At 41.9% G+C, this 19,585-nt stretch overlaps 1 protein-coding gene across 8 annotated transcripts in view; it reads right to left on the bottom strand.

Annotated features, from left to right (window-relative positions):
- Positions 1-8,804: 8,804 nt before the first annotated feature.
- The window catches only part of chrm2a (cholinergic receptor, muscarinic 2a), an 82,778-nt gene continuing 71,997 nt past the window's right edge, over positions 8,805-19,585 (bottom strand). For all 8 annotated transcript variants that reach the window (XM_078568161.1, XM_078568162.1, XM_078568164.1 and 5 more), the window contains one exon: positions 8,805-10,658. In XM_078568161.1, coding sequence (XP_078424287.1) covers positions 9,204-10,625 — 1,422 coding nt within the window. In that variant the 5' untranslated portion in view covers positions 10,626-10,658 and the 3' untranslated portion in view covers positions 8,805-9,203. The remainder of the gene's footprint in view (positions 10,659-19,585) is intronic.

Below are 19,585 nucleotides of genomic sequence, written 5' to 3'. Positions count from 1 at the left end.
GATGTTAGCTATGTTTGATTGCAGCAGCCACTGCAACAATTGTCCTTGTGAAATGGCTCTGTTATCACCAACATCTGCCAATAGCTGCACGATACATCAAGCCACTGGCCAGGACTTTTCTCTTTGGGATGGAATTTCAGCATGAACAGATTTCCATTTTCTCCTCTGAATCCACCCGGACACACTTCACAGGTTAAAGGTTCATTTTCAAGGCCAGGAGAATTCCGCAGGAATTCCAGCAGGATTCCGCCACCAAGAGGGAGCCCAACAGTGCAAATAGGATAATCCCAAAGGTGCTGTAGCACCAGTCTTTTAGAGATAACTTTAAATTAATGATGTCCATTCATGGTCGGGGAGGAAAGAGTATAATCAGGGTTCACCTCATAATATGCTTGGAGGAAAGATAACAAAAATTAATATTGCTGTTGGATGTTCACCTTTAATCATAGAAAGTGAAACCACACATCTGGAAAAAGTAGCTTCTGATATATGTTGAACTCTGCTTTTTAGGTAAAGTTTTAGATATGCATCAGACTTTAGTCCGTGCTTAATATTGTTTAGCATGCCTAGCTTTAGATGGTTTAAATTTAAAATGCTACTTTTTAATGAACAAATAACTGTCAATAGTCACAGTTTAATGTTTTAATTGAATACGGTAATAAATAACACCTCCAATTAGTTATTATTAACATAATCAAACAGATGCCAAAAGGAACATTGCAAACCAGCATAGACTTAGATTTCAATTAAAATATAATTATAAGTGCATTTCATTTACAAAGCACTGAACAAAACAATACTTGCATTTGTGTAGTGCCTCATCATGTTGAAATGTCTAAAAATGAATTATTTTCATTGGGCAGTGACTTCTTATGTAGACAATAGTTATTACCGCAGCTAGGAAAGTTAACATTTCTCCACCTTCTTCAGAAATGGAGATAAAGTTTTCACATACACATGAAAGGATACCTAGCTGTCCATGTTTGTGCAACGATTGAAAAATTAAACAAGTAACATATGCAAACCCAACCCAGCAGTGTCACTTGATAATCAAAGTCAATAAATTATAAGGTAGTCTGCTCTCTGACTTGCCCTGTCAAAGTATTCTAAATTTGGGCCATTGATGCAAGTGGACTGAAAAATTCCAGGATTGTGGGGGATTATTTTCAGCAATGGCATCCTCTACAAATGTGGGCCTTTGGTTTACAGAACTGAAATAGATTAAATTCCTTTGTTATTATGTGGGATTCTGATTTTTTTTTTTACCTGTGGTTTGGTAACTTTACTCAACAGGGGAATCCTCATCTTTACCATTTGGGTGGTAAACTGATGGAGTGCATTACTCACTCCTGCTCACTCCCAATTTTCAATTATGTTTGGACCAATAGAAATTAAAATCGGGCAGTTCCTAAAATGATGCACTCGACCCAATTCGCAAAGATGAAAATTATCCCAACAATTCTGATCACTTGTTTGTGAAAACTCCAAACCAGTAATCTTGACTATTATGTTTTCTAAATGATGACATGCACACATGGATCTCTCACAGAAACATCAATTGCTTTATATCTACTCTCAAACACCATAAAACTAAGCAGACAAAGACTCAGCGCATCACAGCACATTTGTACAATTTTAGTACATTACTGTCATGGTTATGTTACAGGTCTAGTTATCCATAGACTAATGCTTGAGAGAACATGAATTCAAATCTTATTATGGTAGTTTGGGAATGTGGATTTATTTTTCAAATAATCTGGAAGTAGAAAGTGGATGTCAGTATTAGTGACCACAAAGCTATCAAATCACTTACAAACCCATTGGATCAAGGATGCCCTTTAGGGAAGGAAACTTGTGGTTCTTGCCCAGTCTAGCCTATATGTGACTTTCATCTCAGACCAATATGTTTGACCCTTAACTATCCTCTGAAATGGCCTAGAAATCCACTTAGTTCATCGAATTTTCTCAGGGCCATTAGGGATGCCAGCGATGCCTGCATCCCAAGAATAAACAAAAATAAAACAAAGCTGTTATTTTTTGCTAAACACTAAAAAAGCTGATTGTAAAATAATGAAAAGAAGAGTAACTATAAGTATTTTAGAGGCTAGCAGGCATTGACTTCCTTTTACCCTTTTCTGTTCACTGAATTGCACACCACAAATGTACACGAGAACATGGCAAGCAGTGTCTACTCATATCATTGCCAATGCCAATTTGGGATAACTCACTATATGTACATTAGAGGCACTGTGGGCACTCCCCATTAGCTTCTTCAGCAGGGCTGAGATCAGGATCGCATTTCATGTTGAACCTGTATCCAACAGCTTCCTAGCATCACAGGTTGATGTACCTATCTGTTGTACTGCTGCAGTGCAATAATTAAAACTATTCTACATAAATATCTATACATCATATATACATAATTCAGTCTTTTTTCCATATAAATATATGTTTATATTCTTGCTGTCTTTCCACACCTAAATATAATATACACGCACATATATATTTGACGTACAGATCTCAATTGATGCATCAGTTAGTGCATAAGACTGCCACCCATTAGTAATAAAACATTTAGGATGTTTTATGTTATTTCACACAATTATCATTCTTAATTAATAAAGCTGATTTTTTTTCCAATAACAGTGGCACCATGATTCCATTTTAACACACCAACAATTATTCATTAATGCATCATTTATGAAATATTTCCATAATGAAATGGTGTGCTATGTACATCTAATGAGATCACTTATTGAAATACAAAAGTATGCTCCAACAGAGTCGGTGTCTGTTAATGATTTGTCAGTGTATGCAAACTAAGGGAAACAAAATGTCACATCTTTAACTTGATCAAGTAATAAAAGAACTAAACTGCTAATGTCAGTACTAATTATAATAAATAATATGAAAATTTACCATGTAAGAGACTGTTTAACTTGGTTGACGTTTCAGTGCAGATCTGTAAACACACTGCGCTTTCACCCATCTTCTTTAGTTCTTTTCAACTGTCAGAACTGATGGTAACATTTCTATTGACATTTCCCAGCAGATCCATTCTCTCCCCACTGAACTCAGAGTCAAACATGTAAGGGACTGGACCTTTGCTTGATAGATCCATCACCAGAGTTTGGTGTAATCTCTGGTTTGAGGTCTCTAAGCTTATAACTGCACCACTACTGTTCACCAGCTCTTAGAAAGGTGGCACGTTGGTGTCTAACAATCTGGGCCTCACCTTTATGGCTCATTGTTCACAGAGCAGCCCCTTTTGAAAATACAACAGTTCATGCAAATATTGAGCTCTAAATAAGAATAAATGATGGCACGGAGGACAAGGGAATGTAATCTTAATATCAGAATGCTGACATCACAGTACTGTTCATCAGACAGTCTTGTCTCATTTATGGATTACCATCCAAAGCAGTCATCTCTATTTGTTCAAGTATATACGAGAATGGAAACTTCAATAGACTGTGACATTCTAGCACTTTTTGCACATACATATTGAAGATGTTAATGGACACACAAATAAAAAGGTCATTAATAGAAATCTGTTGGCGTGGATACTTTTGAGAATGTGTTAAAATGAGATACCTGTAACACAAGCCACTGTCGGTTTCACGTCATTTAGTCACAATAAATAGACAACTAAAAGAAGTCAATAATGTGGAACATATGGAGCAACACCTTTCATTAGCCCTATTGTCCCATAGCATTTCTATCTTAAAATATTGATAATGATTCATTTGCTATGGCCTGATGGAAATACCCTGTACAAGTTTCCAATGTGGCAGATATTTTAATAAAATGTCACTCTGCCAGGCGATCTTTCATTTCATATTTATAGAAGTATCAATAAATAAAGTACACCATAATTACAGAAAGGGTGTGTTGATCATTTGTATTGAGAAGCATGCAGCCCACAATTCAGTATAGACGTCTACATTTTGAAATCAATGATAATTATTTCAGAACTTATCAACACAAGGTGATGAAGAGTTTGAATAAACATAGCTGTTCAAAGCTCTTGGTCTTTTATTTTAGTTTGGACACTCCCGATTGGTTACTTATAGACATGTAAGTGTTTTATGCCAATTTCTCTATACTCTTGCAAATTTTAACACAAAATATTTGAGTAGAGATGCAACTGAATATCTGGAAACACAGAACAGTTCTCATATTCTAAAATTTATTAGAGAAGACATTATGTGTGTGTCTTTTTTTTAAACCAAGGCCACATTTTAGAATCCATTTACTAAACTTGCAACAGTCTTTTTTCTGAAACACATTGGATGGAATCTTGTGCCCTTTTATATGGCAAGTTTGGTGACAAGGGGCTCTTTTAATTGGGTGGGAGATTGGTGGGTGGGACACTGCCACCAACCCACCTCCACCCCAAATAAATCCGTTGTGAGAAGACTTATGGACGTCTTTCCTGCACACCACCAATTGAAGCTCTTAACCACTGGTATTAACCCAGTAGAAGGCGTGGGACTTGCCATGTGGGAAGCACGATGAGCAAACACCTGTGGGGTTGCTTGTGGGCTCCTGATGTGGGTGGCAGCAGGGGGGCGGGGGCTGTTTGGTGGCGGGATCCCTTATTCTAAGGCACTCAGTGTTTGATCAGCATCTGGAAAGGGAGAAGGGCCCACTGAAAGCCACCCCCTGTCCTTGCTTCCAACCCCTGTCACCTCCACTCCCAACACCACCAACCCCCCACCCACCTTCACTCGCCTGTGCCTAGATCCCTTCTCGATCCGAGGCCTCGGGTGGGTTTAGTACTGGCAGCAGCCACAGCCTTGCCTCTGATTGGCTGGCAACTCTCAGTGGGCCTTCCGCCTGGTGTCCTTGATCCCAGGGAAAGGCCCACCGCTGGCCTGTTAAGTGCCTGAGTGACACTTGGTACGGTGTACCTTCTTGAAAGGAGGCAACACAGGGGTTTCGCTGGTCTCCAGTCCGTGGCCGAGACTCCGATCGCCTCCACAAGATTTTGCCTATTGGATCTCTTACTGTGGTCTCACTTGTTAAATTAAGCTGTTCAGGCATTTTTGATAATTAATACTCTAGATCAGCTGAGGTTTAACAAAGATGTTTCCTTCAGTGGCAACTGCAAAGGATAATAAATTTCTTCCAATTGTGGTTGGCAAGAAACATAGTGTGGTGGAAAGCAGGTACCAAAAACTAATGTTGTGAATCAAGGTGAACAAGGTCAGATGTTTCATCTCTTTTGTCCACCCCTGTCATCCCAATGGTGCAATCCTCCCATCACTGAATCAAGTGCTTCATCTGGTAATGTAGGAAAGCTGGCAACACAGAGCAATTCGGATTCCAATCTATTGCAAGTTGGTCGGAGTGATAATAATCCAATTGTAAGCATATCAGGCTACCTTGAAATACACATACAGTCTTTGGAGAAGCCAAGTCAGTTCTCTTAACAACCCAGCAGCTGTTAGCTGACAAAAAATCATCCATCTGGGATGAATCTCCAGTGGGAGGAGAATGGTCTATTTGGGATTGCCCTTTACTTAGCAGACTCAATGATTGTCACACAGGTGCCGTCATTAAAAGTTTATAGAAAAATGTGTTTTTAAGCAATGAGATTCATGCCCAGGAGGTCAGGCAACGTTTGGGGGAGAGAAACAGAGTGAACTTTTTAGGTCAATTACCTTTTTTTCATTCTTTCACAGGATGTGGGCATCGCTGGCTAGGCCAGAATTTTTATTGCCCATTCCTAGTTGCCCTTGAGAAGGTGGTGATGATCTGCCTTCTTGAACCGCTGCAGTCCATGTGGTGTAGGCACATCCGCAGTGTTGTTAGGAAGGGATTCCAGGATTTTAATCCATTGACAGTGAACAGCAATATATTTCCAAGTCAGGATGGCGAGTGGATTGGAGCGGAACTTCTGAGTGGTGGTGTTCCCATGTATTTGCTGCCCTTGTCCTTCTAGGTGGTAGAGGTCACGGGTTTGGAAGGTGCTGTCGAAGGAGCCTTGGTGAAAAGGTCTGATGAAAGGTCATCGAGCTGCAACCTTAAGCAGAATCTTCCAACTTTATTCCTTGCTGGATTGATGGGACCAATTTTGGGTCAGGAATCTGACTCACTGATTTGCACTCTTGGCCTTTGTTCTTTTCAGAACAAGCTTAATGTCATCTCACCTCCAGATTCCCTGAACAACTAGGGAGGGTGTGAGGGATGACGCATCCATTCTGCCTAAGGACGGATATCTAATCAAAGGGATCACAGCGAGGGTTACCAGGGCTCACTATCATTGGATTTTTTAGGCTGCAGCAACCACAGCAATGGAGGGGAGACCTGGGAAAGCCTGGAGACTAATCTCTTACCTGGATGTCCTGCTGCAAGATCTGTGGGCCTAGAATGAGGTGAGGTCTGCAAAGGATGGGAAAAAGAGGGCAGTCTTGCCAAACAAGCGGGTGTGGATGGAAGTGACCAAGGCAGTCTACAGCCTGGAAACAGTGCACCAAGATGATCCAGCACCTCAGGAGGGTGGGAAAGGTGAGACCATAACACTTTAAAATACCAAGCCCCACAATCTAACTTGTCCAGCATTCTCCTGCACAGCATTCCTCTGGTCAGCACAGCTCCACTCATTCCTCTCTCTGCAACTAAACCATCTGAAGAGTCAATACTCACATTCACCCTCAGCCTATTTCCCTCTCACACCCATGCCTCACAGGCACCTTCCACAAATATTGTCCTTTCCTCATCTACACACAAACCATTACGAGCACTCACACTTCCCTGCTTTCTCTCCTTGCAGCAGAAGTGGGAACAAAACTTGATGAGAGGTAGAGACCATGAGGAGTTTGCCCCTCCAGTGACAGGCACCTTGACCACCACTGGCAATGTGTGCCTACCTGGTCCACAGAGAAAGAGATCTTATTCCAGGAGACTGTAGATGACAGCAGCAGTGCTGTGAGGGCTAGAGCCTCCTGAGGCACTGGTGCTCAGACATATTGAGGGACCTGATTCTCTGCCTGTAGACCCTGCATTAGGGTCTCGCCTCCTTCTAGCTGGATCTCGGTGTCCATCTGCCCTGTGGAGCGGCACACAGCTGAGGAGAAAACATTTGGTTCTGCTGCTGGTGTTGCTCCTGCTACTCCTGGTGCAGTTGACAGTGGTGTGGCCTCCGCTCTTGATCCTCAGCAGAAGTGAAAGGTGCAGCTGCATAAAGTGCTCCCATGTTGTGGTGAAAGCTGGCAGCAAGGAAGTGCTACTGAAGGTGAGTGAATGCTGGACAGGTGAACTGCACTCCAAGAAGTGGCAGTCACCTGTCAGGCAATGAAAACACCCTCTTCGAGAATAAGTGCTTTGAACAGCAGTCTCTCAATGGCCATGTCTGGAGCTCTTCAGCATAATCAAAGCCTTTCCAGCTTGTCAGTTTCACTGAAGAAACTCATCCCACTGTGCATTCACCTCGGTGATACTGGTGAGCGGCTGACCAGTCAGAAAATAGGTTTCATGGCTGGGAAATCCAAGATCTAGCATTAAAAATGGTCTTAATTGCTTTCTTACTACTTCAAACACTTCTTAATTACCTGCCTGACTGATGCAAGGGTATTCCCTGCTCACTTTCAATCCCACCCTGGGGAAAGCTGGAAGAAGGCGGGATCATATCGGGATCCTGACCTAAAGTCAATTTCCGGAACCTTCCAACCCCGCTCACCGTTGAGACTGCCTCCAACAGGGTGGGAAAATTCTGCCCATTAACTCTGCTTCTCTCTCCACTGCTGCTGCCTAACCTGCTGAGTATTTCTAGCATTTTATGTTCTTATTTCAGATTTCAGGCATCTGCAGTATTTTGCTTTAGTTAAGATTCTTACTTAGATGGAGAGATTAAGGCAGAGGGCACACAGATCCCTGCAGAGCAATTCATTGCATTCTTCTGTCCCTAACTATAAATGCATTAAATCATATTCATTTCTCTGGAGAGTTATAGTGAAATACTTATACTTGCACTAAACTTGAGCCAAACTATATATCATTGGAATATCAATGGCATATCAGAAACTAAAAGCCAACACCCAAAAAATAGTCAAATATTATCCACATATACTTTCAACTCTGGGTTGAAAATCTGCACTTTGGTTGATAACTTTTTTTTCGGGATGAGGTTATGGCTTTTTGTTTGCTTCTGGTTATTCCTCTGTGAGGTTTTCCTACATTTCAGGTGCTATATGACTGCTTTGTTGTTTTACATCCTTCTTTATAGCAAGTACATCTCCTATACTATGACCAGGGAGTGATCCTAATGTTAAAGGGTAAGGGTCTCTTGCTCACTGCCCACTGACTCACTCAGCTAAACACATTGAGGCTAAGAACAGGTTTGATAGCTGGAGGGACACAATAGCATTTCACAAACATGCATTTAGGATTTTTTTGGCGGAGTTTACAAAATTACTTAATTTAACAGAATTCACTAATTTCCTTTACATGAGGCTATATGCCACCAGCGGAGCCCTGCCAAGAGTCTATGAATTTTAATCAAGCTCAATTTACGAAAAGGTAGTATTTTTTTCAGTGAACACTGAACTCAAGGCTGTTATGATCTTATTGATTTGGGGCAGAGTTAAATACTGATAAAGATCAGGGAATCATTAAAGGAACCAATCAGTGGGACCACATGACTATGAATTATTAGAAGATCAGGAGAACTGTCTGCAGTTTAAAATGGAAATTTTTCTCTTTCTCATGAATGTATTCTTCAAAATAATGAATGAGTTAGTATTTAAACAACTCAAACAGAAGTGTTGCGAAATGGAAACAGATGGTATGCATAGTAGAAGCACCATGTGCACTGTATGATTTGAAGAAACTGGATAAGTTATATTACAATAATATAACTCATTAATATTTTTCATATTGAGTAATGTTGTAAAAGTGAACATTCTGCATTAAACATGCTTATGCTATATTTTATGGTGCTTAAATTTTGGGCAAATTTATCTTCCAGTTCACTCATAAATACATTCTAATAATCAGCACACCCTTCATTTATAACAGACATTACAAATTCATTGGATATAATTTAAGTGTGCTTTCAATATTACATATAATAGATGTTTACTTGACCCATAATCTGGCACAATTAACATATTACTTACATACATTTTTGGATGTATATTATGAAAGTCACCATCATCAATATGTATAAAATGTCCATAAAGTTGTGCTTGTAGCTGTTTTTATCTTGTTGCACCAATGTTCTTGTACTGACACAAGAGAAGATGCTTGAAGGTTTTTTTGAAGGTAGTGTTACACAGTGCATAGCAGGCTGGGTTGATGGTACTGTTGATGTAACAGAGCCAGTATCCAATAGTCCAGACTGTGTTGGGGACACAGATTGAACAGAAGGTGTTAATGAGCACCATGACATTGTATGGAGTCCAGGTGATGATAAATGCCAGGAGAATAGCCAGGATGGTCCTAGTCACCTTCTTCTCTCGGGTTACAGCTGCCTTCTTCTTCTTAGCGGGGGTCTTGGTCATTTTAATGATCTTATGGGCTGCTCTGATCTCTCTGTCACTCCCATTCTTGCTGCTACCTGGTACTATTTCTACTGTGGTGCCACAGTAGTCACTTTTTTGAGAATTTCTAACTATCTTTATGCACGAGAGTTTAGAGTTGTCCATCCTGAAACGACTTTGTGTAGTAGAGATGTTTGTGCTCTCTTGGACTGCCCCTTCCTCCTTCTGGTTTGATGGGACCACACTGAGGGAAGTTGACTCGTTGGAGAGCTCCTTCTCCTCTCCTTGACCACAATTATCAATTGTTATGTCACCAGTTATTTTGCCATTTTGCATTTTGATGTGCGGCAACTGATCAGGAGTATTTGATATGTTATTATTATTCGGTTTCATTATTCTGCCCTTCACTAGACTGGGAGAAACAGTGCCCTTGCTTGATTCAGGCTCCTTCTTATCCTTCTTTATTCGACTCTTACTGGCACGAGATATGTGCACGTACAAAATCGTCATAATAATTACAGGGAGATAGAAGGCAGCTATAGCAGTGCCAAAAGTAACAGCTGGATTTGAGAAAAACTGTACATAACACTCACCCTCACTAACTGTTCGCCCCCCTACGATGAACTGCCAGAAGAGAATGGCAGGAGCCCACAGGATAAATGACAGCACCCAAGCAGCTGCGATCATCATCCCTGCCATCTTAGTTGTTCTCTTCACAGGGTAGCTAAGGGGTTTTGTCACGCAGAAGTAGCGGTCAAAGCTGATGATAAGGAGGTTCATGACAGAGGCATTACTGACAACATAATCTAGAGCAAGCCACAAATCACACACCACTGGGCCCATTGGCCAGTAGCCAATTACAATATAAATGGTGTATAGATTCATAGAGAATACACCAATAATCAAATCGGCACAGGCTAAGCTGAAAATAAAGTAGTTGTTAATAGTTTGTAAATGTCTGTTTACTTTGATAGAAACCATGACCAGAATGTTTCCTATAATGGTCACCAAACTTAAAGATCCTGCCACAATCACAATGAAGATCACTTCAACCATTTTGTAAGAACTCCCTCTTTCAGGGTCAAACAAGCCTGTTACGTTGCTGAGAGATTCATTTGCCTCTGTTGAGTTTGCCATCATTTCACTCTGATGTGTAATTAGCACTGACGAGGCCTAAATGTAGAAAAGAAAAGAAAAATGATTAGAAAACATATTTCAGATGTGTTGAAGTTAAAAGGCAACTGATTGCTAATTGAAGTTCTACCAGCAAAAACAGACAAAGCCATCTGCTCTTATAAACTTCAAAACCTTTGCCAAGAGGGACTCCCGTTTTAATTAGGAATCATCTCATAGGTCACTTACTATACAATTAATTATGAAATAATAGTTAATTACTTGTGTCGAACTGAATGAAGATGTTGATGAGTGACATTGCAAACATATCTCAGGGCTTTAGTTTCATTGATCCAATATGTTTAGGTGAATCATTTTTGTGCTCTTCAAATATTCAACTGTTAAGGGTAGAATACTTTCATTCTTTTGATTCCTTTAAGCTCAAGTATCAAGACCACAAACTCATGTAAACAGTGAAAATCCAGATCACCTAGGGAAGTGTTGCAAGAAGAACAGATGCACAAGTGCTATTGCTCTCTCACAGAAAGAACAGCCATCCTATCCAATAAGCCCTCAGTCAGAGGCAGATGTGAAGCAGAAGCTTGAAGCTTCACCTCTGGGAGGGAGAGAAAAATCTGAGATTGAGTCACTTTATGTCGATGTCGTGCATTTCAAAACAGATGTGGCTATGGGGTCATATTAATGGAGGCCTAATACCAGTTTTAATTATCTCATTTCTGTAATTATATAGCTTGCTTGTTTTAGGCGAAAGGTGCTAAATACGAAAAACAAGGATGATTTCCTTGATGCTGGTGTTTCAAAGCTAAACTAGGAAATCCACCACGAGATTTAAAATGATAATAGTCTTTATTGAAGCTGGCGCTGTAAAAAAAAACGTGATCCATGTCCTTTTTTATTGAATATTTAAATAGCTCCTCTTATGGACTATTAAATGTCTAAGAAAGAATGCTAGAGTAGGAATAAATGGGTCTTTTTCCGAACGGCAGGCAGTGACTAGTGGGGTACCGCAGGGATCAGTGCTGGGACCCCAGCTATTCACAATATATATTAATGATTTAGATGAAGGAACTAAATGTAATATCTCCAAATTTGCGGATGACACAAAGCTGGGTAGGAGGGTGAGCTGTGAGGAGGATGTAGAGATGCTTCAGTGTGATTTGGACAAGCTGAGTGAGTGGGTAAATGATTGGCAGATGCAGTATAATGTGGATAAATGTGAGGTTTGGTAGCAAACCTTTGGTAGCAAAAACAGGAAGGCAGATTATTCAATGAATGGCTATAAATTGAGAGAGGGGAATGTGCAACGAGACCTGGGTGTCCTCGTACACCAGTCGCTGAAGGTAAGCATGCAGGTGCAGCAGGCAGTAAAGAAGGCAAATGGTATGTTGGCCTTCATAGCGAGAGGATTCGAGCACAGGAGTAGGAATGTCTTGCTACAATTATACAGGGCCTTGGTGATACCACACCTGGAATATTGTATGCAGTTTTGGTCTCCTTATCTGAGGAAGGATGTTCTTGCTATCGAGGGAGTGCAGCGAAGGTTTACCCAACTGATTCCTGGGATGGTGGGACTGACAGATGAGGAGAGATTGAGTCGATTAGGATTATATTTGCTGGAGTTCAGAAGGGTGAGGGGGATCTCATAGAAACCTATAAAATTCTAACAGGACTAGACAGGGTAGATGCAAGAAGGGTGCTCCCTATGGTGGGGGAGTCCAGAACCAGGGGTCACAGTCTGAGGATACGGGGTAGACCATTTAGGACTGAGATGAGGAGAAATTTCTTCACCCAGAGAGTGGTGAGACTGTGGAATTCGTTACCACAGAAAGTAGTTGAGGCCAAAACATTGTATGTTTTCAAGAAGGAGTTAGATATAGCTCTTGGGGTGAAAGGGATCAAAGGATATGGGGAGAAAGCAGGAGCAGGCTATTGAGTTGGATGATCAGCCATGATCATGATGAATGGCGGAGCAGGCTCGAAGGGCCGAATGGCCTACTCCTGCACTTATTTTCTATGTTTCTATGAATATGCAATACATATTCAAACAGATGGCCTGCTTGATTCAAGGCATTGGAAAGGCAAGACACAGGAAGATAAAGTCAAGAAAGGAATGATAAATAATGGAGAGAGGCACATGTGAGGGTAAGACAGAATGAGAGAAAACAGAAGAGGAGGGGAGTATAAGAAGAGGACAGAGAGGAAGGAGATAGTGGCATGGAGAAGGTGATGAAGACTGAGAAAGAGGGGAAACCGGAGGGTAAAAGATGAAGGAAAGAAGCATTACATGATGTAATATAAGGTTGAAACAGTATTTCTAATATGCACACCAGAGTGAGACACAGCAGGGGGAGAGAATAATGTAATTGCTTCCATATGTTTTAAGTGTGTTTGGAATTGAGTACATACAGGAAAATAAATTCAAAAATGAAATGAACAAAAACATTCAGAGAAAATCTGTTTTATGTTTTGTGGAACAGGGGCATCAAAATGAGGAGGAAATACCTACAATTATTAATTTTTCACTGGTCTACAGGTGGCTAACAGAACTACTAACCCTGCATTTCACAAGTGATTTGGAACCACCACAGGTCCTATCGTTCAGGGACAAGAAGGAACGGTCTTTACACCATCGCTGAGGGGTGGAAATTGGTAAAGGTCCTTTTTCAGGTGAACTCCCAGTGGGAGGCTCAAGGGCCCTGCTAACAGCTGCTGGCACCTGTCACACTTCCGCAGGCAATTCATTTTACTTAGAAGGATATCAATCTACTGAGCTTACCGTATGGTAAGTCCTGGGAAGGGGCACCTTCATTTGAACTGTGGAGTCAGGGAAACTAATCTCACACCAAGTTAGAGAAGCAGCTAAACTATGCTCCTGTCCAGTGAGGTTTCAAGCTGAGAGTGCAGCTTTTCTGAATTTGCTCCTTTTAAATGTTATAATCTTATTGTTTATTTTTTCTTTAAACTCTGACTTTTAAATGTACCATGGCATCACTAAGTCATCCATTGCTGATCTAAATTATGTAGATTCAGAGTTCAGAATATTTGTGTCATGCTTTTACTTTCTGCAACACCCCCACCCCCACCGAACCACAGCACATCCTCCCCACCCCCACACCCCCACCACCGTGCCTCACCCACACCCCCACCCCACCACTGCACATCCCCTCCACCCCACCCCACCACCACGCTTCCCCCCCAACCCCACTGCACCACCACACTTCCCCCCCACTGCACCTCCATGCCTCCCCCCAACCCCCACCCCACCACTGCACCTCCCCCCAACCCCACCCCAATACCTTGCTTCCCCCCCACCCCCACACACCACCGCGTTTCCCCCCCAACCCCCACCGCACCACCACGCCTCACCCCCACCCCACCTCCATGCCTCCTCCCAACCCCTACTCCACCACCACGCCTAACCCCCACCCCACCACTGTGCCTTCCCCACACCCCGACCCCACCACCATGCCTCACTCCAACCCCCACCCCACCCCTACAGGTAGTTGGCCATTATTCCCACTGTTTGAGCTGAAGACCTAGACTTGCCAGGTCAGGACATGTAGGGCTAGACTGTTGGGATATTGCAGGACAGGACATGGAAAAACATGATAACTTTTGGCAGATTATCACATGATATGATATAACAGGAGAATTTTACATGAAATATTATCATCCTATTGTTTCTTTCTGCAAGTGCTGTCTGTCTGCTCTGCATTGCCAGCATTTTTGCTTATTTTTCTCCAGTTTCTAATCTTGCTGAGAATTAGGTCATGTAAATTTCCCTGAAAGCTATCATGACTTTTTTACAGAACACTCTGAGAAAGTGACACTTTGCCTGGATTCAGCATTTCAGATCAGTCTTTCGAGACCTTAGCAACATGGGACCTTCGCCATCATTTCCAAAGAATGAATAACTCACTCGTACAAGTGGCATGTCAATCACTGCCACTCACCAGTAAATCTTTCATCTACTGGTGCTTCAGTCCGAATATTTCATACTCTCAATTTTAGTTCATATGGCTGGAATTTTCCAGCCCCTCGCACCAACAGGATCTGATCTTCCGGTTCTGCTATTGTGAACGGAGATTTTAACCCACCGCTCGGGTTGGGGGGGCTGAAAAATTCCAGCCTATTTCTTTGTACTTTAACCAATACGATTGTCTTTTTCCCATTATCTACTGGATTATTTTTAAATGTTTCATAAATCATTTCCTGTCGCTGTCAGATTTCCTTCCTTCTCTCTGCTCCACTGCCACTCCCTGTTACAGACACCATTCCCTGACAGATCTGACAAGCATACCGAACAGAAGTAGGCCATTCGAGCCCCTCAAGCTTCTTCCACTATTCAGTTAGATCATTGCTGATCTGTGCCTCAATCCCTTTTATCCGCCACCAAAAATATATCGATCTCAGGTTTGAAAATTTCAATTCATCCGGCACCCGTGGCCTTTTGGGGAGAGAGTTCCAGGGTGTAGAAGGTGGTGCAATGTGTTACACTAAGTTATTTAACTTTAGTGCCTGGATTCAAATCGAGACAGGACTGGGGGTTGTATTTTAATACAGGCTTTTGGACTTGTAATGGGAAAATTTGCATGGCTATGGAGAAAGAGCAGGGGAATGGGTCCAACTGGATATAAACATGTTGTGCCAAATGGCATGCTTCTATGCAGTATCATTCTATGATTTCCACGACTGTTTGTGCCAAGCATATGCTTCATGATTTCAATATTAATTGGCCACGGTATAACTTCAAGATTGTGCCCCCCCTTGTTCACGATTCCCCCACCAGAGAACCAAGTTTCACTGTATCGATCATGTTGCTTCATTTAGGCTAAGAAAGTGTGATTGGGCACTGCCAAGTGCAACCAACTAAGAATCATATGGCTGCTGGTACACTTAAATGATAATTTGACAGGTTATGTCACTTCAACAAGCAATGCTCTACAGTATTTAGAGCAAACCAGTGGGTCCTGCACGCCTGTAGTCTGTTGTAAGCTAAGCATGCAGAGAGATTTAAACATGGGCAACCATTCAGGAAAACCTCATCAGTGATCTTACTCATCCAGCAATGTGCTCTGCAGATTCCACCAGAGGAGCCATGTTGTTCATTTCCCACTCGCCATTTTTAAAAAAAGTCTTGTTCCCCTGCTGGAACTAACACCAAGATTAAACATTCCATTCCAACAGTCACTTCCATTTAAAGAGAAATGGCCCTGATTTTGCAGTAGTAAAAACCCTGGAAAAAGCTACACCCTGTGGAATGAGTGTAACTGGGTTTTTAACAGCACACCAAGTTTATAATTACTACATAATTACCGATTTGCTGCACCAAGGCATAATTACAGCCTCAATGGCCCTGAAAGACTAATTTTATGCTTACAGGCATTTGGTAGTGCAGAACTTGAGTATTAAAAAATACATTTTGTTGAAGCTTTTTGTCTTGCACTCATCAGGACAATCACAAGAATACCAATGTCAGGGGAAGCAACAACTTTATACTCTATGAGAAGCGATTGCTGATTGGTTGGCAAGTGGACTCTGACTGGTAGAGGCATTGTCATGTAGAATACACCAGTTAATAGTGGCTGAAAGTCAACTGCCAAGCATTGTTTGAAATTTTAAACCAGGCAGTTTGACACTGATTGGTCAAGGCATTGCCCTGAGGAATGAACCAGCGAATAATTACCACTTATTTAGTTTAGCTGAAACAGGCGCAATGCACAAAGGAAGATGGTTGAGGCGGTTGGAGGTCAATCATCTCAGTTCCAGGGCATCACTGCAGGAGTTCCTCAGGGTCGTGTCCTTGGCCCAACCATCTTCAGCTACTTCATCAATCACCTTCCTTCCATCATAAGGTCAGAAGTGGGGATGTTCACTGATGATTGCACAATGTTCAGCGCCATTCGCAACTCCTCAGATACTGAAGCAGTCCATGTCCAAATGCAGCATGACCTAGACAATATCCAGTCTTGGGCTGACAAGTAACATTCATACCACACAAGTGCCAGGCAATGATCATCTCCTACAAGAGAGAATCTAATCATTGCCCTTTGACATTCAATGGCATTACCATTGCTGAATCTCCACTATCAACATCCTGAGGGATTACCATTGACCAGAAAGTGAACTGCACTAGCCATATAAATACTGCAAGAGCAAGTCAGGGGCTAGGAATCGTGCAACGAGTAACTCACCTCCTGATTCCTCAAAGCCTGTCCACCATCTACAAGGCACAAGTCATGAGTGTAATGGAATACTCTCCACTTGCCTGGATGAGTGCAGCTCCAACAACATTCAAGAAGCTCAACACCATCCAGGACAAAGCCGTCCCACTTGATTGGTACCCTATCCACAAACATTCAGTCCCTCCATCACCGACGAACAGTGGCAGCAATGTGCACCATCTGCAAGATGCACTGTAGGGACTTACCAAGTCTCCTTTGGCAGCACCTTCAAAACCCACAACCATTACCATCTAGAAGGACAAGGGCAGCAGATAGATGGGAACACCACCGCTTGCAAGTGCCCCTCCAAGTCACTCACCATGGAAATGTATTGCTGTTCCTTCACTGTTGCTGGATCAAAATCCTGGAACTCCCTCCCTAACAGCACTGTGTGTGTACCTACACCACATGGACTGCAGCAGTTCAAGAAGGCAGTTTACCGCCACCTACTCAAGGGCAATTAGGGCTGGGCAATAAATGATGGCCTAGCCAGCAACGCCTACATCCCATGAATGAATAAAAAAAATTAGCAGCCACATGGGTCTGCGAGAAGTTCTCTGATTATGTCATGGGATTAACAGTTAAAACTTAAACTGATCACAAACTTTGGTAATTCTTCTTAACCTAAAGGAAATGACAACAAATGCCACCTATAATTCAATGTTTTAGGCTGAGACTCATAAGAGACAATTCAGTTACTGAGTATGTTCAAGAGAAGTACCAGACAACAGCAGATGTATTGTCATGAATACCAGTGAAAGGAGTCAAGCTGGAGGATTTTAATTCTATTGAGAAAGTGGAAGCATATACTTTTCTCATTACCAAACACTTACAAGCCTTGGAAAAGAGATTATAAGAGTTTAAGCAAGCACCACAGGATGATGAAAAAAAGAGTATTGCCAGAATGGATGGCCAGGTTATACTCCTAGTAACCTCATAATTCTCCAATACTTTGAACAGAGAAAACATCTCACAATCATTGATGATTTCTTAGTTTTTAACAACAGACTAGTCATCCGCAAAACATTTCAACTTGACATTCTCCAAAAACTCCATCAAGGTCACTAGGGAATAACGAAATATCAAGCAAGAGCCCAGCAGTCAGTCTGGTGGCCAAGTATCAGCCTCGCCATTGAAGAGTTAATCACAATTTGCCTTAAGTGTACAGTGAATAGCCAACAGCAGAGTGAACCACTGGCACCCTCCACTTTTCCTCTGAGGCTGTGGCAGCACCTGGGAATTGAATTATTTTATTTTAAAGCTAAAGTTTTCATCGCTGTCATCGACTACTACTACAGATGGCTTGAAGTGTGTGGACAGTATAGTATCATGGCGGAGGCAGTCATTACATTACTAAGAAGGAGCTTCATGACACATGGCATCCTGGACATTGTGGCGCCAGGCAATGGACCTCATTTTGTTAGTGAACTGTTCCACAACTTTGTGCAGGAATATGGTTTCATGCACGTGACTAGTTCACCTAGACATCCTCAGTTGAATGGAGAAGCAGAAAGAGGAGTTTGAACAATCAAGGAATTGATGAAAAAGGACAAAGATATTAACTCAGCCTTTCTTAACTACAGAACTTCACAGCTAAGAAATGGGTTCTCTCCATCAAAACTATTGATGGGACGATGGCTGTGAACAAAACTCCCAGCTCTACAACAAACACATCCTAACATTACCTCAGATGATCATGAGAAAGTTAGGAAGTGTGAGGAGCAGCAAAAAGACAGTCAAGCTCATAATTTAAAATTCAGGCACAGAGCATGAAACTTGGAAGTGCTACAGCCCAGGAGAGAGCATGGATATGAGATCAACAGAAAGAAGGTATAGTAATAGAAAGAGCCCCACAGCTGAGACCTTATAGAATTGAGATGGACCAGGGAGATATCAAAAGGAACCGAAAAGCCTTGATATCACTCGGAAGGAAATTAATGGAACCTTGGACATACTATTTAGATCCGGATGGAGACAAGGAACCAGAAACAAGTAGAAACTCTACAAGTGCCCAGGTGGAAGACACTCCTATCAAAAAATGAGAGAGTGCAGTTCATCCTCAACCTCGAAATGAAATCAGGACCAGATCAGGGAGATTGCTCAAGGCACCACAGAGACCAACCCTGTGAAGTCTGAGGCTTTGCGGGGAGATGTAAGAGGATGTAAATATTTGGGATAGAGACATAGGGGGAGATGTAGGGTAAAGGGTTAACATCAGGAACACCTTATGCCTACTGTTGCAACCATGAAGCAATGTTACATGAGTAACAGACTGGGAAGCAAAAGTACAACTTCATGTAGAGTACTGAGATGTACATAGGTCTGTAAATAAACAAGAATGTTTTTTTTACAAATAACAGCCTATGGTAGCATTCTTATGGTAACAGATAAACACTAAAAAAACCCATCTAGACCACGAACCCAAGATGAAACACAAACATGCCAGTCTTACATATAGATTGGCATTGTGGATTTGAGGATAGCTATCAGGGGTAATGTAACATCTGGAGAGCATTCCTGCACTTGCTGGCTCCACAGGACTGCATTCTGAAATTTTACAATGTTCCCTTTTGTTAGCAGCTTCTGCTTAGGTCAGATCAGCTGCTGGGGGTTTCTGAAGGTCTGATTCTTGCACTTATATATGAAATTTGCCTGATGCCTATCTTGGGAGGCTGCCAGGGACACATGTAAAATAGCCAGATCCAATACCAGGTCGGAGGCCTTTCACATGTACTTTGGACA

Source organism: Cetorhinus maximus, chromosome 22, assembly GCF_964194155.1.
Source record: "Cetorhinus maximus chromosome 22, sCetMax3.hap1.1, whole genome shotgun sequence".
NCBI lineage: Eukaryota > Metazoa > Chordata > Chondrichthyes > Lamniformes > Cetorhinidae > Cetorhinus > Cetorhinus maximus.
This window is presented reverse-complemented; position numbering and strand designations above follow the sequence as displayed.